The following is a 21,535-nucleotide window of genomic DNA, read 5'->3' as shown; positions in this document are numbered from 1 at the left end:
CTACTCCTCTTAAAGTTCCTTTCATATCATCCTGGCGTTCCTGGTTCTGGGTGGTGCACATTCCAAATATTACATGCTCTGCTCTCTACCTCATGATGGTTGAGTTGCTCACCTGGGTAACTTCCTTTTCTTTCCTGGCACCTGGAGGAGAGGAGAGGGCTGTCTTCTACCTTGGTCCATGGTTGCCAACTTAGGTCAAACGTCTTCAAACGGGAAAATGGGCTTTTTTTCCCTTAGAAAAAGGGACTTTTTTAAAAAGCATTTTTGATGTTTTAACTTGAAATGTATTTACTTTTGAGAGAGGAGCACAAGCATGCATTGAGTAGGGGAGGGGCAGAGAGCAAGAGACAGAGGGAGACAGAGAATCCCAAGCAGGTTCCCTGCTGTCAGCACAGAGCCTGACGAGGGGCCAAAGTCACCAACTGTGAAATCGTGACCTGAGCTGAAATCAAGAGTCAGACACTCTACGGACTGAGCCACCCAGGTGCCCTGAAAAAGGGCCTTCCGAGGGGCCAGCCCTCCCAGCTGTGAATGGGTATCAGTGGTGAGAAGTTTTCAACGTATCATCTCTTCTTCTGTGACCCTGAAAAACTTAACTATTAATCTTCTCTGGAATATAAAGGTATCTTATTTATTTAGAGGGAGAAGAAATGAAATCATGTTAAATATCCTAAAACTCCAAAGAAAAGGTGACGCGTGATTTCTTAAAAACAAATAGTTTAATTTCATTTTTATCTGGGAAAAAAATACAACTTTAAAATGAGGTGACAAGCACTCTGACATCATGTGTCATCATGTGTCATTTTTCACGGTACTACACTTAAGACGGAAGATACAGAACCTTTATAAATTTCTGGAATCGAAGATTCCCACCTCAGATGAAAACAGACTGGTTATAAAATGTCATTTCACTAAATACTCCATTTTTGTTCTCGCATAGGGAATATCTTGTAGAAACACTATAAAATAAGGCAGACTTTTGGGAATTCAATGATAAAATTTTAGGAAAAAAGTGTTAGGTCTTAATTTCGTGTACTTTGGGGAGTACCAAGCTCATCAGATGGCTAGAGCAGTTTCAGAACTCTGGTTTCTATACAGGAGTCTCTCTCCTCTCATGCTCTAGACTCAGACCCCCCTCCCCCCCAAAAGACAGCTTTTCTCAATTAGCTTCAATCAGAAACGAGTTTAACATACACAAGTATTTCTGTAGTGCAGTAAAAATGTGTCATTTTATAGTCTTAATTTGCATTATGAAAATAAGTCTGTACACCCAAGTAATACATATTTAATGAATATGAATCATGTAATTTTGGTCATGGCATTTAAAGTTCGCTTTGGCTTTGAAGTATTTTAAAATTCATAGAAAATATTGAACTTCTAATAAAATAAATAAAACTTTTAATTGATATTAATCAACTTCAAAATTTCTTTAAGAATCAACTTCAAAATTTCTTTGTATTTTTCATTTGCTACTCAGTTTCAAAAGAGAAGTCACTTTCAGTAGTGTTCCAAAGTGAGTGATTGCACCTTCTATGATGTGAAAAAAGTTGCTAAAGCTCCGATTGCCGTTGGCTGTTCCTAAGTGCTGGACACGGTTGAGAGAAATTGTTTGCAACAAGAAATCCATCAATGTCGTCTGCGGGGTCACGCCAAGGTCGCTGTAAGGAAAGCCAGCGCCGACCCGTTCTCCTGTGACGTTCCGAAGAGGCCCCCCGCCGCGGGCCGGGTATGGACACTTGGTGGCGATGGCGTCAGCCGGTGGCTACGGGAAGCAGGTGATGTCCCCACGCGTGTTCACAGGCTCTGCAGCCTTGGGCCCTGTTCGCCCTAATACTGAAAGGACCGGGGATCTGGGTGCGTGCGGGAACCCCCGGCGCGCAGAGGGACGGAGCTTCGAACCGGCGGCGGGCGGCGCTATTCAGGGGGCGGCCGGAGGCTCCGCAGCTGCATCTCGTCCAGTCCTTTCCAGTATTTGAAGTTGTTGTCAAGATGCTGCATTAGCTCAGGCAGGTCGACAAAGGCTGGGGAGAAAGACAGGGATGTGACCCCCTCCCCGCCCCTGGTGACAAACGCGGGCTGAGCGGGGCGCGTTTAGAGGGACAGGTGACGGCAGGTGTTTGCAAGCCCCTGGACAAGTGGCTGGAGGGGCTGCGGGTTCCCGAGGCCAAATCCCTATTCAATGCCCGGCAGCCCCTCCGAGACCACACGGGGACCGCCAGCTCTGGGAGGTGGCGCAGGACGGAGCGGATGCGCTAATGAGCATAAGGAGCACTGAAGGTGGGGGGGATAGGAAGACAGCGAGTCCCCACCTGTGGCCGTGACCAGGACTGGCTCTTCTGTCTCCCCCCAGCCTCCGGCTCCGCTTCACTTAACCATCCCCTCCCGCCCGTCCCACTGCCCTGTGGGCCGGTGGGGAACAATCGGCCGGAGAGGGCGAAGCGGCGGAGTCCGCCCACCGGACACCCGCGCCCCTGCCGGAGGGGCAGTTAACCAGCGGGGCGCAGAGAGCGCCCCGGCCTCAGGGGCCCTCGGTGAGGCCTCATTTCTTCTCGTCGGTCCTCCTCGAAAGTCTAAGCCCGCAAACATGCGCTAGAACCAGATGCACCATCTGCTACTCAACATCCGGCTCCCCATTTCGTTACTGGGGGAAATGCGCTGTAAGAGGTCTTACCGTCCCAGGCATCAAACATGTCCGTGATGAAGTAGTCAATGAAAGAGATCTGGGATTTGGGGATGCTACAGGTGTTTCTGTCAAAAACCGGCATCACCACGGGCAAGTCCTGCTGCTTCTCCTCATCCGTCTGTAAAGCAGAAAATGCCCGAATTTTGACGCTCTGCTGTGTGGGTCCACTTCGGAGCAGCCCTGCGGGGGGCCTCTCCAGGCAGCCCCCTGGAGCTCGCCGGGAACAGCAGCCAGAACCCGGCCCGGCCACAGATAACAGGTGTCCCCGGAGCAAGGTGGTTCTGTGCCAGGAGGGCCCCAGGACCCCTTCCCAGCCCCCGTTTCCAACACCCGGAGCCTCTTGCTGGAGCTCCTGTCAGATCCCCATGTGGACACACAGCGGCCGTCCTCCCACACCAGGCCTGCAATGGCGAGAAAGAAATCAACCCCCATCATAAAGAAGGGGCTGGTGGCTGCTTCTCACCTCAGGCCAGTCATTTTATTTGAAAAGGTTATGAACACCCTTGAGATCCTTGAGGTTAAAAAAAACAACAAAAAAAAAGCCCCTCTGGGATGAACAGTTTTTATGTATATCCTGGGGAAAAAGGCAAGTTTATCTTGAAAGATACAAGGAAGCTTTAAGTCTCTTTTTTGCCAAAGTGTCCTGGAGGAGGGTGAGGGGATGTGTACAGTGAGGCAGGGGGGCTTCCTGGAGCCCAGTGGGGACTCAAAGGGTCGTAGGTCACTGCTGGAGCCAGTTAAGGGCAGACAGCCACGTGAGGGGCAGGAGGACTGGAGGGGACCCCCAGCAGGTCAGTGACGTGGGGACAGGCTTGGTGGGGAGCTCAGAATGAAATGTGCAGGGCCGGGTGACAGGGGGCGGTGGCTGAAGGAGCGGCCCTGGACACCCCGGGAGGGGTGGAGCCATCCCTCGGTCTTATACAGGCTCCGCCTAACCCCACTGTATTCGGGAAGAAACCGCAGTTGAATGGCTTTAAATGTTCCAAGCCCTCATTCCCCGCCCCCCCGGCCCCATGGAAACATCAACCATCACCACACTGGCTAAAATAACCTAACAGGAACTCTGGAAACCAGTCAAAGGTCTACAGCAACCAAGTGAAAGCCCAGTCAAGAAAAGCCACATTCAAAATGGTAGCAAATGCCATGGTGTTTTTACTCACCCTTGCCCCACCCTGTCCCCTGCCCAGTTCCCAGCTGCTCCCCTTAAACTGGAGGGAGTAGAGCTGATCCTGTTTGCATGATTGTAACCTACCTGGCAGCTGCCCAAAGGACCAGCCTCTGTTTCACCCAACTCAGCTCTCGTGCTAAAGCAATGGCCAGTGCGGGGTGGGGGGAGCTGCATGGGGTGACAGACACACATGCCTGGGTAAAGAGATCACGGGCGGAGACCTTCAGGATACCACGTGAGGCACCAAGGAGAAGCTGGGAGAAGATTCTGGGCAACTGCCACGTTCCAAAGCAGCTGTATATACTGAGGAAGGGAGAGGGCCCCACACAGGCCCAGACAAGACCTGGTCAGAAGCGACCTGAGGGGAACTTGAGCTCGCAGGTGGGGCTGATCCCAGGGCCGGAAGAGTGCCCGGCTAATCAGTAAAGGACTTTCCCGGCAGGAAGTAAACTGCCAAGACTTGGAGAGGTGCCCCGGCCAACAAATGTCCAATTTTCAACACAAGGCCAAAGAAAAGGGAGAAAATCAGCCTATTCAAAAGAAGAAAAGAAGCTAGCAGAAGCTATCCCTGAAGAAGTACAGGCACTGGACTTACTGAACCAAGATTTTGAAACTCCCATCTTAAATATGCACGAAGAGCAATAGGAAAACATGGTCAAAGGGCTGCAGGAAATGAGGAAAATGATATATGAACAAAATAAGAATATCCACAAAGAGACAGAAATTACAAAAAAGACCCAAACAGAAATTCTGGAACTGGAAAAAAAAAAAAAAAAAGGTTAAAAAAACTCATTAGAGAGATTCAACAGCAGATGTGAGCCAGCAGAAAAAACAAATCTGAAGACGGGACATATGAAATTATTGACACTGAGGAGGAGAAAGAAAAAAGATGTGAAGAAAAGTGACAAGAGCCTAAGGGACTTATGGGATGATATTAAATGGACCAATAATATACATTATCAGAGTCCAGGAGAGCAAGAAAGGAGCAGACATTATTGGAAAAACAACAGCCGTAAACTGCTATCACTTGAAAACATACATCTCCCAAATCGAGAAACTTAACAACTCCAAATAGGATAAATCCCAAAGGAACCATATTGTGACACACTGTAACCCAACTGTCAAAAGCCAAAACTGAAGAATTTTAAAAGCAGGAAGAGAAAAGTGACTCATTGTAGGATATTCTCTGTAAGATGATGAGCTGATCTCTCAGGAGCAACACTGGAGGCTGGAGGTGGTGGAAATGTTCATATAACGAGCTAAAAGACAGAACCTGTCAACGGGGAATTCTGTAACTAGCAAAACAAAACTGCTCTTCAAAAATGAGGGAGATCCGCAGACACCCCCCAGGTACCCAAGGTGCCAGTGCTCAGGAGCACTGATGTGTCTTATGGGAAATGCCACAAGGAATCTGTCAGGTTGATGGGAAAAGAAGCCAGAGGGTAACCCCAAGTCCTATGAAGATGTAAAAATATCTCCAGTAAAGGTAAACACATGTATCTCTTTTTGCGAAGCGTCTGTTAAAATATTTGGCCGTTTTAAATTAGGCGGCTGGTCTTTTTATTACGGAGCTATAGTTTCTGAATATAGTCATTTGTCAGGTAGGATTTGTGGGTATTTTCTTCCAGCAAGGCGTGACTATTCATTTTCATAGCTGTGTTTAGATGAGCATAAGTCCTGAATTTTGATTCTCATTTCTCAACTTTTCTTTCTGTGGTGGTGGTTTTCTGTACGTAATAAATTTCTGTGCAATTCTAAATGACCAAGACTGTTTGTTCTCTTATGTTTTTCTTTAAAAGCTTTATGGTTTAAGGTTTTGTATTTAGGTCTGTGATCCACTGTGAAATGGTATTTCTCTGGTATGAGGTAGAAGTTGTGGTTCATTTTTGTTGGAAGAGATATCTAAGTATTCCAACACCACCTGCTGAAAAAATTTTTCCTTTCCCCACTGTTTATATAGATGTGGTCTATTTCTGGGACCTCTATTCTGTTCCATCATGTATCTGATATCTTTATGCCAGTGCCACACTGGCTTACTTTAAGCTCTAAAGCCGAACGGTGTAAATTTTCCAATGTTTTCAAGTTTGCTTTGCTTATTCAAGGTCCTTCACATTTCCATATAAATTTTAGAATCCGTTTGTCAATTTCTGCAAACAACAAAACTTTCCCCAAACAACAAAACAACCCTGCTGGCATTTTTATTGGAATTGTATTGATGTATACACATCAATTTGGAGGAAGCTGTACCTTAACAACACTGAGCCTTCCAATCTGTAGACTTAGTATATCTCTACATTTTCGCAGGTGTTCTTTTTAAATTCTCAGTGATATTTTGTGGTTTTCAGTGTAAAGGACTGGAGTTCTTTTGTTAAGTTTATTCCGAGATTTTTTATTACCATGTAAATGGGATTTGGCATTTAGTTTCATTGTCCCAGTGTTTTGGGCTACTCTATAAAATACAACTATATAACGAGCTTGTCTTATGACGTTGCTTAAATCAAATCCTTATTAATGGTATTCATTGTTTTGTACACTCCTTAGAGCTCTCACTATAAAAAAAATCATGTCATTTCTGCAAATAGGAAAAAATTTCTTTCTATTCTTCGTACCTTTCTCCTCTTGCTTTACTGCACTGACTAGGGCAGCCGATACAGTGTTCAACAGAAGTGGTTCCCTTCCCTGGTTTCCAACCTTGAGAAGGTATTCGGTATTTCACCATTAAGTATAATGTCAGCTGTTAAGTGTTTGTAGCTGCCCTTTTTAAGGTTAAGTTCCCTTCTATTCCTGGTCTGCTAAGTCTCTTTTTGATGAATCAATGTTGAATTTTGTCAAATGCTTCTTCTGCATCTATTAACATGTTCTTTCCCTCCTTTAATCAGCATGTGGTTATTGATTTTTCTGATACTAAGTCGACCTTGAATTCTTGGGGAAAAGCTCTAATTTATGATGAGATAGAATCCTTTTTATATACCACTCAATTAAGTATCTCTGCATCTGCGTTCATGATATAGGATACAAGGGACTGTGGTTGTCTCCTGGTATTGTCCTTGTCAGGTACAATAATGTCAGGTAGCAGAATAATGGCTTCATAAAATGAGTTGCAAAGTATTCCCACATTCTCTATATTCTAATATAATTTGGTAAGACTGGCATTATTTCTTCCCTAAATGTTTGACACAATTCCTCAATGAGACCTTTTGTGCCTGGAATTTTCTTTGTGGGAAAATCTTTAATAGTAAATTTTTTTTTAAATTTTTTAAGGTTTATTCATTTTTCAGAGACAGAGAGAGACAAAGTGTGAGTGGGGAAGGGGCAGAGAGAGAGGGAGACACAGAACCCAAAGCAGGCTCCCGGCTCACAGCTGTCAGCATACAGCCCGAGGCGGGGCTCGACCTCACAAACCGCAAGATCATGACCTGAGCTGAAGTTGGACACTTAACCGACTGAGCCACCCAGATGCCCTGTAAATTTTGATAAAGAATTTAACACAGGCCTTCACAGGTTATTCCTCTATCTTGTCAGTTTGGGTAAACTATAGTTTAAAGGGAATTTTTCCATCTCATTTAAGTTGTCAAATTTGTTGGTATAAAGTTCACAATTAAAAAAATTATCCTTTTAATATCTGTAAGATTTATTATGACAATACCTCTTTCATTCCTGATATTGGCAATCTGTGTGTTCTCTTTTTCTCCTTGATTATTCTAGCTAGGTAGTGGCAAATTTTGTTAATTTTCTCAAAGAATCAATTTTGGCTCTGTTAATTTTTTCTGTTTTCTCCATTTCCTCATTTTTTGCTCTTACATTTATAACTTTCTTTTTTGTCTTTTTTAGGTTTTTTTTAATGTTTTTATTTTTGAGAGAGACAGTGCGTGCGAGCCGGGGAGGGGCAGACGGAGAGGAAACACAGAATCCAAAGCAGACTCCAGGCTCTGAGCTGTCAGCACAAAGCCCGATGTGGGGCTCAAACTTACAAAATGTGAGATCATGACCTGAGCCAAAGTCAGATGCTTAACCAACTGAGCCACCCAGGCGCCCCAGTCTTTTTTAAGTGAAATCCAAGTCATTAACTTTAGGGCCTTTTCTTTTCATTTCATGTTTTTTCGTCATATGTGTACTCTTTAATCCCCAGCCCCTCTTTCCCCTTCTCTGGTAACCATCAGTTTGTTCTCTGTAGTTAAGAGTCTATTTCTTGGTCTTTTACCTTTGCTTGTTTTGTTCCTTAAAATCCACATATGAACGAGATCATAAGGTATCTTTCTCTGACTGATTTCACTTAGCATTATACCGTCTAGCTCTACCCATGTTGTCACAAGTGGCAAGATTTCTTTTTTTATGTCTGAATAATCTTCTTTTGTGTGTGTGTGTGTGTGTGTGTGTGTGTCTGTGTGTGTGTGTGACCTCATCTTTATCCTCACCAATCGATGGGACATGTGGGCTGCTTCTGTAATTTGGCTATTGTAAATAATGCTGCAATACACATAGGGGTGCATATGTCCCTCTAAATGAGTATTTTTTGTATTTTGTGGGTAGTTTTTTTTAAGGAAACTTTATTCTGTTTTCCACAGTGGCCATACCAGTTTGCATTCCTACCAACAGTGCAAGAGAATCCTTTTTTTTCCACACCCTCACCAAGACTTGTTGGTTCTTGTGTTTTTGATTCCAGCTGTTCTGACAGGTGTGAGGTGGTATCTCATTGTAGTTGTGATTTGCATTTCCCTGATGATGAGTGATGTTGAGCCTCTTTTCATGGGTCAGCTGGCCATCTGTATGTCTTGGGAGAAATGCCTGTTCATGTCTTCTGCCCATTTTTTAATTGCATTATTCGATTTTTTGGTTATTGAGTTGTATCAGTTCTCTATATATTTTGGATATTAGCCCTTCATTGGATATATCATTTGCAGATATCTCCTCCCACTCAGTAGGGTGCCTTTCAGTTTGTTGTTTCCTTTGCTGTACAGAAATTTTAATGTTGCTACAGTCACAATAGTTTATTTTTACTTTTATTTCCCTTGCCTTAGGAGGCATCTCTAGAAAAATGTGTCTATGATCAATGTCAGAGATTACTGCCTGTGCTCTCTTCAAGGATTTTTAGGATTTCAGGTCTCACATTTAAGTTTTTAATCCACTTTGAGGTTTTTTTTTTGTGTATAGTAAAAGAAAGTGGTCCAGTTTCATTCTTTTACATGGGCTGTCCAGTTTTTCCAACACCATTTGTTGAACATTTTTTTCCCATTGGATATTCTTTTCTGCTTTGGAGATTAATTGACCACATAATTGTGGGTTTATTTCTGGGTTTTCTGTTTTGTTCCATTGATCTACGTGTCTATTTTTATGCCAGTGCCATACTGTTTTGATTACTACAGACTTGTAATATAACTTGAAATCCAAAATTGTGATGCCTCCAGCTTCGCTCTTCCTGTTCAAGATTTCTTTGGCTACTAGGAGAGTTTTGTGGCTCCATACAAATTGTAGGACTGTGTTCTAGTTCTGTGAAAAATGCTGTTGATATTTTGATAGGGATTGCACTAAATCTGTAGATTGCTTTGGGTAGTATCGGCATGTAACAAATATTTGTCCTTCCAACCCATAAGCATGGAGTGTCTTTCCATTTCTTTGTGTTGTCTTCAATATGTTCCACAAGTGTTTTATTGTTTTTGGAGTACAGGTCTTTTGCCTCTTTGGTTAAGTTTATTCCTAGATATTTTATTGTTTTTGGTGCAGCTGTAAATGGGATTTTCTTAGGGCCTTTTCTATAATAATAAATTAAGATTGTAACTATCCCTTTAATCATTGTTTTAGTTTCATCCTATAATTTTGATCGATTTTCATTATCATTTCTTTTTAATGTTTATTTTTGAGAGAGAGAGAGAGAGAGAAAATGTGAGTGGGGGAGGGGCAGAGAGAGAAAGAGGGAGACACAGAATCTGAAGCAGGCTCCAGGATCTGAGCTGTCAGCACAGACCCCGACGTGGGGCTCAAACCCACGAACCTCGAGATCATGACCTGAGCCAAAGTCGGACGCTTAACCGACTGAGCCACCAAGGCACCCCAATTATCATTTAATTGTAAATATTTTCAAATTTCCCTTGTTATCTGACGCATGGACTATTCAGAAGTGTGTTGTACAATTTCCAAATATTTGGCATCTACCTAGATATGTTACTGATTTCTGATTTAATTCCTATGTGGCCAGGGAATATATTCTGTATGATTTCAATTCTTTTAAATGTACTGAATTATTTCTGTGGCCCCAACGTATGATGTATGCCGGTGAACATATCATGCATACTTAATGCATATTCTGCCCACGTAGGGTGTAGGGTTTTATGAATATTTAACTAAGGTAAGGTGATTGATAGTGTGTGGATTATCTGCTTTTACTGGTATTTTAATCTGGATGTGCTATCAATTGCTGAAAGAGGGTGTTAAAATCTCCAGCTATGATTATAGAGTTGTCTGCTTCTCTGTCAGTTCTGCTTCATTTATTTGAAGTTCTGTTATTATGCACACTTACGATTATCATGCTTTCCTGTAGAGCTGACCCTTTAACCGATATGAAGTGTCCAGTTTATCTCGTAATATTTTCATCCTGATGTCTATTTTGTCTGAGATTAACACAGCCATTCCAGTCTTTTTATATTTAAAATTTGCATGATATATCTTTTTCCATTCATTTCTGTCTTTGCATGTATCCTTTATATTTTAAGTGTGTCTTTGGTAGATCACATGTAGTCAGTTGGCTTTAAAAAAAACCCCCATTTTGATGAACTCTTTGTGTTTAGTCTACTAACTTTTAATATAAGTACTGATGTGATTAGCATTAGGGCTACCATTTTACCTCCCCCCCCATTCCTGTTTCTCTTTTCCTGCCACTTTTGTATGTTTTAATATATTTTAGAGTTCCAGGGGCGCCTGGGTGGCGCAGTCGGTTAAGCGTCCGACTTCAGCCAGGTCACGATCTCGCGGTCCGTGAGTTCGAGCCCCGCGTCAGGCTCTGGGCTGATGGCTCGGAGCCTGGAACCTGTTTCCGATTCTGTGTCTCCCTCTCTCTCTGCCCCTCCCCCGTTCATGCTCTGTCTCTCTCTGTCCCAAAAATAAATAAACGTTGAAAAAAAAAATTTTTTTTTAAATATATTTTAGAGTTCCATTATATCTATTAACTACTAAGCAACACAGATTGCTCAACAGATTACCATATATATCCTTCACTTTTTAGTCTACTCGGCTAATAGATATTTTTAAGTTTTTTCGAGAAAGAGGGTATGCGAATGGGGGAAGGGGGGCAGAGAGAGAGAGAGAGAGAGAGAATATCTTAAGCAGACTCCACGTTTAGTGCAGAGCCCAACACAGGGCTCGATCCCACGACTCTGGGATCATGCCCTGAGCCGAAATCAAGAGTCAGATGTTCAACCGACTGAGCCCCCCAGGCGGCCCCGAGCTATCCTTGTAACTAGCAGTCATGTAGGATTTAGAAACCTTGCATCCGTGCACTTTTACTTTTCCCATCTTTTATGTTACAGCTGTCACATGTACTCTACAATGCAATGTTTTCACTTTTGCTGGAAATAGTCCTGTGTATTTAGAGACATTAAGAGAAGAAAAAAAACCTTCTATTTGCCATTTTAAAAAGTGTTTCTTTTTTTTAATTGAGGTATAATTGACATACAACATGATTCCAAGCTGGTATATACTACAAAATGCTCACCACAATAAGTCAACATCCTCCACCACACATAGTTACAGAATTTCTTTTTCTTGTGACGAGAACTTTTAGGAGCTACTCTCTTATACACAATACAGTATTAACTACAGATGCCATACTGTACATTGAATCCCCAGGACTTATTTTATAACTGGAAGATTGTACATTTTGACTCTTTTCATCCATTTCTAGTTTAGGCATCTAGGCATCCACTACTAGTTGCCTACCCTGGCAACTAGTAATCTGTTGTCTGTATCTATGAGCTCTTTGTCTTTTTTTTTTTTAAAAAAGATTCTAATAAGTGAGATCATACAGTACTTGTCTTTCTGTCTGATTGATTTTCACTTAGCATAATGCCTTTAGGGTCTGTCCATGTTGTTGCAAATGGCAAGATTTTATTCTTTTTTAAGGCTGAATAATATTCCAGCGTGTGTGTGTGTGTGTGTGTGTGTGTGTGTGTGTGTGTATGTATACACACACCACTTCTTCTTTATCCATTCATCTATCAATGGACACTTGGGTTGCTTCCGTATTTTAGCTATTGTAAATAATGGTGCAGTGAGCATGGGGTGCATGTATCTTTACAAGTTAGTATTTTCCTGTTCTTTGGGTAAATACCAAGTAGTGCAATTCTTGGATCATAGGGTAATTCTATTTATATAATTTTTTGAAGAATATCCATACTGTTTTCCACAGTAGCTGCCCTAGTTTGCATTCCCACCCACAGCGCAAGATGGTTCTTCTTTCTCCACATCCTTGTCAACACTGCTTGTGTTCTTGATTTTAGCCATTCTGACAGGTGTGAAGTGATATCTCATTGTAGTTGTGATTTGCATTTCCCTGATGATGAGTGATTGTTGAGCCTCTTTTCATGTGTCTCTTGGCCATCTGGATGTCTTCTTTGTGGAGAAATGTCTGTTCATGTCATCTTCTCATTTTTAAATTGCATTATTTGATTTTTGGGTATTGAGTTGTATCAGTTCTTTATATATTTTAGTTACTAAGCCTTTATCAGATGTCATTTGCAAATATCTCCTCCCATTTAGTAGGTTGCCTTTTAGTTTTGTTGATTGTTTTCTTTGCTCTGCAAAGAAATTTTGATGTAGTCCCAATAGTTTATTTGTGCTTTTGTTTCATAGGAGACATAACAAGAAAAATGTAATAGCTGATATCAGACTACTGGCTGTGCTCTCTTCTATGATTTCTATGGTTTCAAGTCTCACAAGTCTCTGTGTATAGTGAAAGAAAGTGGTCCAGTTTCATTCTTTTGCCTCCTTTGTCATAGATTAACTGATCATGTAATCGTGGGTTTATTTCTGGGTTCTGTATGGTGTTCCATTGATCTATATGTCTACTTTGGTCCTAGTACCCTACCTTTTTAATCATCACAGCTTTGTAGTATATCTTGATGTCTGGGACTGTGATACCTCCAGTTTTGTTCTTTTTCAAGATTGCTTTGGCTATCCAGGGTCTTTTGTAGTTCCATACACATTTTAGGCTTATTTGTTCTCGTTAATGTGATAATGCAATCCTTAGCAAAATACCAACGGCATTTAAGTCTGTAGATTGTTTTGGGTAGTGTGGACAGTTTAACAATATTTTTCCAATCCATGAGCATGGAGTATCTTTCTGTTTTTGTCATCTTCAACTTCTTTTATCAGTGTTCTACACTTTCCAGAATACAGGTTTGTCACTTCCCTGGTTTATTCCTAGGAATTTAATTCTTTTAGATGCAATTACAAATGGGATTGTTTTCTCAATTTCCCTTTCAGCTACCTCATTTAGTGTATAGAACTGCAATGGCTTTCTGTATATTGATTTTGTATCCTGTAACCTTACTGAATTCATTTACCAGTTCTAGTAGTTTTTTTGGTGGTCTTAAGGGTTTTCTATAAAAAGTATCATGTCATCTGCAAACAGTGAAAATTTTACTTCTCTCTTACCAATTTGGATGCATTTTCTTTCTTTTTGTTGTCTGACTGCTGCAGCTACGACTTCCAGTACTGTATTGCATAAAAGTGGTGCAAGGGGACATCCTTGTCTTGGTTCCTGATCTTAGGGGAAAAGTTCTCAGTTTTTCATCATGGAGTATGAAGTTAGCTGGGGTTTTTTAATATACGGCCTTTATTATGTTGAGGTATGTTCCCTCTTACTCTGTTGAGGGTTTTTATCATGAATGGATATTGTAGTCTGTCAAATGCTTTTTCTGCCATCTATTGAAGTGAACATATGATTTTTATTCTTTCCCTTGTTGATAATGATATATCACATTGATTGATTTGCGAATGTTGAACCACCCTCGCAACCCAGGAATAAATCCCACCTGACTGTGGTAAATAATTTTTTTAATGTATTGTTGGATTTGGTTTGCTAATATTTTGTTGAGGGTTTTTACACCTACTGGCCTGTAGTTCTTTTTGGAGTTTTGTATCTTTTTGCATCTTTATCTACTTTTGGTATCAGGGTAATGCTGGCCTCATAGAATCAATTTGGAAGCTTTCTTTCCTCTTCTGTTTTTGGAATAGTATGAAAAGAACAGGTATTCACCATTCTTGAAATATTTGGTAGAATTCACCTGTGAAGCTCTCTGGTCCTGGACTTTGGTTTGTTTGGAATTTTTTGATTACTGATTCAATTTTAATGCTGGTAATCACTGTTCAAATTTTCTATTTCTTCTGGTTCAGTTTTGGTAGGTGATGTTTCTAGGAATTTATCCACTTCTTCTAAGTTGTCCAATTTTTTGGCATATAATTTTCCATAATATTCTCTTATAATGCTTTGTATTTCTATGTTGTTGGCTATCTCCTCTTTCATTAAAAATAATTTTTTTAATGTTTATTTTTGAGAGAGAGCGCAAGGTGGGGGGCAGAGAGAGGGAGACACACAGAATCTGAAGCAGGCTCCAGGTTCTGAGCCGTTAGCACAGGGCCCAACATGGGGCTCAAACCCACTAACTGTGAGACCACAGGTGAGCTGAAGTTGGATACCTAACCGACTGACCCACCAGGCGCCCCTCCCGCCCCATCTCCTCTTTCATTTCTGATTTTATTTGAAAAAAACATTTTTTCTTTTTGAGGCATTTGGCTAAAGGTATATCAATTTTGTCGATCTTATCAAATCAGTAACTCCTGGTTTCACTGATCAGTTCTATTGCTTTTTAGTTTCTATTTCATTTATTTCTGCTCCAATCTATTATTTCTTTCCTTCTACTGTCTTGGGGCTTTGTTTGGTGTTCCTTCTCTAGCTCCTTTATGTGTAAGGTTAGGTTGTTTGAAATTTTTGTTTCTTGAGGTAGGCCTGTATTGCTATAAACTTCCCTCTTTGAACAGTTTTTGCTGCACCTTAAAGACTTTGAACCACTGTGTTTTTCATTTGTTTCCATGTGTGTTTTGATTTCCTCTTTCATTTTTTTGGTTGACCCATTCACTGTTTAGTAGTATATTTAACTGCCATGTATTTGTGCTCTTTCCAGATTTTCTCCTGTGGTTGATTTCTAGTGTCATAGCATTGTGGTCAGAACGGCTTTGATCTTTTTGAGTTCGTGGAGACTAGTTTTGTGGCCCAATATGTGATCTATTCTGGAGAATGTTCCATATGCACTTGAAAAGAATGCGTATTGTTTTAGGATGGAATGTTCTGAGTAAGTCTGTTAGGACCATCTGGTCAAATGTGTCAATCAGCCATGGTTTCCTTGTTGATGTCTGTCTATTGATGTAAGTTCCAGTTAAAGTCGCCTACTATTACTGTGTCACTGTTGATTTCTTCCTTTATGTTTGTTATCAGCTGCTTTATGTGCTCCCATGTTGGATGCATAAATATTTACAATTATTTTATTTTCTTGTTGGATTGTTCCCCTTCGGACTATGTAGTGTCCTTCTTTGTTTCTTGTTATGATCTTTAATTTTTTTAATGTTTATTTTTGATAGAGAGGGAGGGGAAGAGATAGAGGGAGACAGAGGATCCGAAGCGGGCTCTGTGTTATCAGTGCAGTGTCTGATGTGGGGCTTGAACCCACAAACTTCAAGATCATGATCTGAGCCCAAGTTGGGTGCTTAACTGACTGAGCCCTCCAGGCACGCCTATAATCTTTATTTTAAAGCCTACTTTGTCTGATATAAGTATTGCTACCCTGGTTTTCTTTTCACTTCCATTGGCATGATATGTGAGTCTCTTGTAGACAGCATATAGATGGGCCTTGACTTTTCATCCCATGTCTTTTGATTGGAGCATTTAGTCCATTTACATTCAAAGTAATTATTGGTAGGTGTGTACTTATTGCCATTTTGTTACTTATTTTATGGTTGTTCTTGTGGTTTTCTCTGTTTCTTTCTTCGCTTGCTCACTTATGGTTTGCTGGCTTTCTTTACTGATATACTTGGATGCCTTTCTCTTTATTTTTTGCATATCTATTAACAGTTTTTGATTTGTGGTTACCATTAGGTTACATATAACACCTTATGCATATAGCCGTCTACATTAAGTTGATGGTTGCTTCAGTTTGAACCCATTCAAAAAGCACAATTTTTATTCCTCTCTCCCCCACATCTTAGGTATATGGTGTCATACTTCACACCCTTTTATTCTGTGAATCCATCGACCGATCTTTATAGACATACTTAACATACTGCTTTTGTGCCTCCTACGCAGCTTACTCTTGCTTTATGGTCCTTCCTTTCCACTCAGAGTCCCTTTAACATTCCTCGTAAGGCTGCTTTAGTGGTGATGAATTTCTTTGTGTGTCTGAGTAAGTCCTTATCTCTCCTATTCTGAATGATTGATTTGCTGGATAGCGTATTCTAGGGTGCAGGGTTTTTTTTTTTCTTTCTGTGAATATATCATGCCACCCTCTTCTGGTTTGCAACGTTTCTGCTGAAAAATCAGCTGGTAGCCTTCAGGGTTTTTTTTCCCCTGTATGTAACTGTTTCCTTGTGCTGCTTTAAAAATGGTCTTATCACTACTTTTCGACATTTTAATTACTACATGTCTTGGTGTGGGCCTCCTTGGGTTGATTCTGCTGCAGGTTCTCTGAGCCTCGTGGATCTGGGTTTTTGTTTCCTTCGCCAGATTTGAGAAGTCTCCGGCTATTTCTTCAGATAAATTTTCTGCTCCCCTTTCTCTCTCTCTCCTCCTCCTGGGGTCCCTATAATGCAAATGTTACTACGTTTGCTGGTGGTGCTGAGTTCCCTTAATCTATTCTCATTTTTATGAGTCTTTTTTTCTTTCTCTTGTTCGGCTCGATTGCTTTCCATTCCTCTGTCCTCCAGGTTGCTGATCTGTTCTTCTGCTTCCTTTGTTTACTCCATCTAGTGTATTTTTAATTTCGGTTATTGAGTTACCTCCGATTGGTTGTTTTCTATTTCTTTGTTGAGGGTCACCCCGAGGTCCTCCACTCTTAAGTCCAGTGAGCGTCTTTATTCCCGCTACTTTGAATTCTCTATCAGGCAGAGTATCTGTGTGACATCTCTTGCTGTGATTTTGTCCTGTTCTTTCATTTGGGACACGCTCCTGTCTTGTGTTGTCTAGCTCTCTGTGTTTGGAAATTCAGCTACGTCTCCTCTCGAAAGGAGTGGCCTCATGAAGGCGAGGTCCTGTGGTGCCGTGTCCCCTGTTCCCCGGGACCTGGCGCCGGAGGGTGTCTCCTGTGTGTGTGTGTGGCTATGCCGCATTTGCCACCAGTCCAGTCATCTGCAATGGCTCTCTGCCTGTTGTGGGCAGGGTCCGGTCCCCGTGTTGTTGGTGGGCCTGTCTGGAGTTGCCTCAGACTCGAGTTGGGTCAGACCACTGCTGGGGCCACGGTTGAACAGGCATGTGTGGTTTTTTCCTCCTCCCCCTGGGGCAGGAGTCCCTTTGAGGGAGTCACTTGGAGGCGGTGCTGCCCCCCCGTCCAGGCTGCATGCACACTGCCACGTTCACGGCGCCACTCTCGATGGGCTCCCGCTGAAGGCGAGTTGTTGGGGGCGGGGGCAGGTGTGCAGAACACAGAGGCCAGGTGCACGGTGTCAGCAAGGTTTGTGCCTGGTCTGCTGTAGGAGGGGACCTGGAGCCACTCTGGAAAACCAGTGAGGCTGGGTTGGAGGGGACGCGTCTGCAGCACGCGGGGTTGGGAGGTGGAGAGTGTTCCCACCGGCGTCTGGTGTATCTAGGCTGAGGGGCAGGGCAAGAAAACGGTGCCCACCAGCTCTTTTGTTTTCGGAGTTTTCCAAAGACCCCTGCCCTTCCAGCACGGGTTCTGAGACTAGTAAACAAACCCCAGGCACTCTTCAAACTGCTGTGTCTATGTTGGACCTCAATGGGGCTTTTTCTTTCACTGTTTCTGTCAGGTCAGGGGTTCAGTTTCTGATGGCGGTCTGCCCGTCTCAGAGCCAGGACTTGAGAAGTGAAACCTCTGGTTTCAAAGCCAAATGTCAGGGGGACTCGTCTTCTCGCCGTGGGTCTTCCCCTCTCCATGCCCGTGGTGTCCCTCCCTCGTGCGGGTCAGCGTGGCTCCTCACAGTGTCTCTGCCCTTCCTGTCCCCTTGGATGTGGCCCCTTCTCTACATTCAGCCATGGAGAGTCTCTTCTGCCAGTGTTCGGGTCATTTTCTGGGTCCTTGACACTGCTGTGGGTGTTGGACGAGGTGGGCCCAGGGTCCTCCCACTCCCCCGTCTTCCCCAGAAATCCCTCTTCTCTCACCTTCATAGTTTCTGACACGGAGTCAGAAGGAGTGAGCATCACTGGTCTCTTACACGAAATGGGCCATTTTTCTCTGGCTGACTTCAAAGGCTTGGAGCCGCTTGACTGTGGGCTTGGATTAAGGTTTGTGTGTCTTGAATCTATGTGTATATGCTTTCAGTAAACTTGCTAAACCTTTAGCCATTGTATTTTCTAATTTCTTTTTCCTGCCCCACGAGGATTTTTCCTACGCAGAGAGAACACGAGGGGCAGACAACGGTGTAAAATGCTGTTAGGAGAAAACTGTTAACACCGGAATCTACATCCAGTGGAGATATTCTGCAAGAAAGGCAGCCAATACATTTTCAGATGAGGGAAAACCAGTCAAATCCCTTAGCAGTGAGCCTATAATACAAGAAGTGTTTTTCAAGGACAGAATTTCACTTAGAACTCTACGTCCTAGTTTTAATCCCCCGATCTCTAATGGTCTGTGTTTCTCTCTCTCAAGGAAGTGAAGAGGCTGCATCTCACCTGAGAAAAATATTCTTCTGATATGCGTGCGGCCCACTCGATGCACTGCTCCAGCGGTCGGCAGGGATTGGACACGTCCGCACACTTGATGAGCATCCGTTTAATCAGAGTCCGGTTCTCTGGAGTCCGGAGCATAGTGTTTATGGCTTCTTCGTCTTTATTCGTTTCCTAAAACACAAGTGAGATTCAGAGCAATCCAAGTGGGCTCCCTGGGGCCAAGCTGCGTCTCACAGGTGGGGCCCCACGGTATGCCCGGGCCTATCCGTGACGGCTTCACAGAACAGTGCTGAGGACACCCTGAGCGTGGAGGTCAGCCCCTCCCTTGACAGAAAGGGAAAGCAAGGTCCAGTGAGATCCGGGCGGGACCCGAGAGTAGAGGGTAGCGCTGCAGGTCAGTCTTTGTGCCCTTCCCTTTCTTGGCTCTTTTCTTCTTCCCATTCTAGGTATTTCTCACAGCTGCTGTTTCTTTATTCTAGTTCTACTGCTCCCCCTTGGGACATGAGTGGTATCTTTTATCACACCTACCGAAAAAGAACGCGAACTCTAAACGTAACTGTTTCTCTGCCCTTTCACCAAAAGGAATCTTGTGGGGCACCAGGCTCCCTGCTTCGTACAACCCAGCCCCTACCCCAGTCCCATGGCAGGTATAATCTTGGGAATTAGCCATCAGTGCACCAAGATGGTGTCAGATAGAGCGATACTTCTGTAACAGTTACTCTCTTTTGATGTGCACTCATGAAAAGATCTGTGGTAGGCACGAAAAGCAGTATTACTTTATAGACGAGGGCACCGGGACCCAGAGAGGCGAAGAGATTTGTCCGCGGCTGTCCAGCTGAGCCAGGATAAGAACTGAAGGTGGAACTTTAGTCCTGGGCTCTGTCTGTTCGAGGTGCTACATGCCGTCTGGTCTGCTATGGATTCTGAACCCCTGGTATAATGGGCCCCGGTTGGAAGAGGGAGGACCGGGGCAAAGAGCACGGTCAGAGACAAGCCAGTCTCCTCATGCTTTCCGAAGGCGTCGATCATGTGATTTCCACGAGTAATCACAGTAGTCGCAAAAGGCCTGATGGTCTCGTCGCGGTGAGGACAGACATGCCATCAAGATGGGCGCGTGCCCGCCCAAAGCTTGGGCTGCCTCCTCCCCTGGACAGCTGCCAGAGCGGACACCACCAAGGCTGCCTCGACAGGTCTCCTCGCCCCGTGTCCCAAGGGCTCCGTGCTGGCTCCTCTCTTCAGCCGTGTGACTACCGTTTGGTCCCGCCAGCTGTACGGTATTTGCTCTCGTATTACTCGGTCCCTGCTCTGGCTCACTAGATGGACTTCTCGTCTCTCGGAAGTAACCCCGAGTACGGACAGAGGAGAAATGCGACTTTCGAGTGGAACAGAACACTCAGCTAAGTCTCGGAACTGCCCAGACTCTCTGGAGGAAACGAGTCTGTGGCCGAAGTCAGCCAGGGGCAGTGGCCCAGGTGACACACTATCCAGGACAGGCGGAGCCACTGACAAAGGTTGGTGCGGGTGCCCCTGCGCTGGAGTCCCTGGAAGGGAAGGGAAGTCAGAAGCAGGCTGACGAACTGGGAGAACAGGAGAGGAGGAAGGGAGCGGAGTTGTCATAGGTTTCAGAGGGGGTCACACAGGAACAGGGGTGAAGGGTCAGAGGACTTGCAGAGGCGAAGTGGGGTTAGAACTCAAGGAACGGTGATCCTGGCCTCCTGGGACACCATCCTGAGCACGGAGAAGGCTCTCAGGATGGTGACAGGAGCGGGCAAGGAAGGCAGCGGAGGAGTCAGTGAGCCGGTGCCAAGATGTTCAGTGTGTGGAGCAGGTAGAAGGGCCTCGAAGGAAGAGGGTTCGTGAAAGTAGACGCGATAGGTGCTGATCTCGGGCTGAATCTAGTAGAATAGGTCCCATTAAGTGCCTACCTTGTCCCCTGCCCCTTAGTCCTATGTCTCGAGATTATGCCCATTATACAGCCCGGGAAGGCGAAGAAGAACTTGGATGGGGACCCGGATCTGCCCGCTTCCGTAGCTGTGGTCCCCTGCCTGGCCAGAGGCTTAGTGTCCTTGCCAGGCAGTCGTTGTGACAACTCCAGGCCTCAAATCCAGAAATGGGGGGGGGGGCAACAATGTCACCCTTAGGACCAAAATACAGGGTCCTTCTCAGCCTCTACCGTCCTGTGACCGAGACCAACAGAGGAGAGTCGCTGATGAGACAGCATGTGCACAGTGGGGGTGGGGAATGAGACCCGTCAAGGGCTCCAACGGACCCCAGGATGCCCAAGGAGTGGGGAAGGAGATGCGTGTGAGAAAGGGCACAGGGACCCACCTAGTGTTAGCTTCAGAGTCTCCGCATCTCTTTTTGGAGGTCTTTTTTCCTGCCAGGTTTTTACGTAATTTTCCAACCAATAGATATTAAACCCAGCGAACCTGCTAGGGGAGCCCCTGCACAGCTCCCCGCCTCTTACCCCAGTTCCCCACAGCACAGAGGGGTAAGGGCCCCCGGTCCCCCATCCAGGTTCTCCTTGCAGTCGGTTTCCCTTACCTCGTTTTCTTCTAGTGCCGCCAGGGGCTTGTTGATGCTGTTGACAAATTTGTTGACGTGCTCGAAGTGTTTTGTCATTTCCGTGGCCAGGACCATGTCGATAATACCCTGGCGCAGCGTCCGATAGTCATTCCTGTTTCAGACAACAAATGAGAGGGCGCTACGCATTACTCATCCGGACCAGACAGGCACTCCCGATACGTCTGTGATCTGGAACTGTGTCCACGGCAGCTAAAATGCTCGTGTCCCTGGAAGTCGC

At 44.1% G+C, this 21,535-nt stretch overlaps 1 protein-coding gene across 2 annotated transcripts in view; it reads right to left on the bottom strand.

Annotated features, from left to right (window-relative positions):
* Positions 1-700: 700 nt before the first annotated feature.
* The window catches only part of PDE8A (phosphodiesterase 8A), a 155,031-nt gene continuing 134,196 nt past the window's right edge, over positions 701-21,535 (bottom strand). For both annotated transcript variants that reach the window (XM_047086839.1, XM_047086840.1), the window contains 4 exons: positions 21,277-21,409; positions 18,736-18,903; positions 2,672-2,801; positions 701-2,021 (listed from right to left, as the gene is read on the bottom strand). In XM_047086839.1, coding sequence (XP_046942795.1) covers positions 1,915-2,021; positions 2,672-2,801; positions 18,736-18,903; positions 21,277-21,409 — 538 coding nt within the window. In that variant the 3' untranslated portion in view covers positions 701-1,914. The remainder of the gene's footprint in view (positions 2,022-2,671; positions 2,802-18,735; positions 18,904-21,276; positions 21,410-21,535) is intronic.

Source organism: Lynx rufus, unplaced genomic scaffold, assembly GCF_022079265.1.
Source record: "Lynx rufus isolate CCGP_SWC_20201006 ecotype Redwood Valley unplaced genomic scaffold, mLynRuf1.p SCAF_21, whole genome shotgun sequence".
NCBI classification, from domain to species: Eukaryota; Metazoa; Chordata; class Mammalia; order Carnivora; family Felidae; genus Lynx; species Lynx rufus.
The sequence above is the reverse complement of the archived record's forward strand: the minus strand, read 5'-3'. Positions and strand labels throughout refer to the sequence as shown.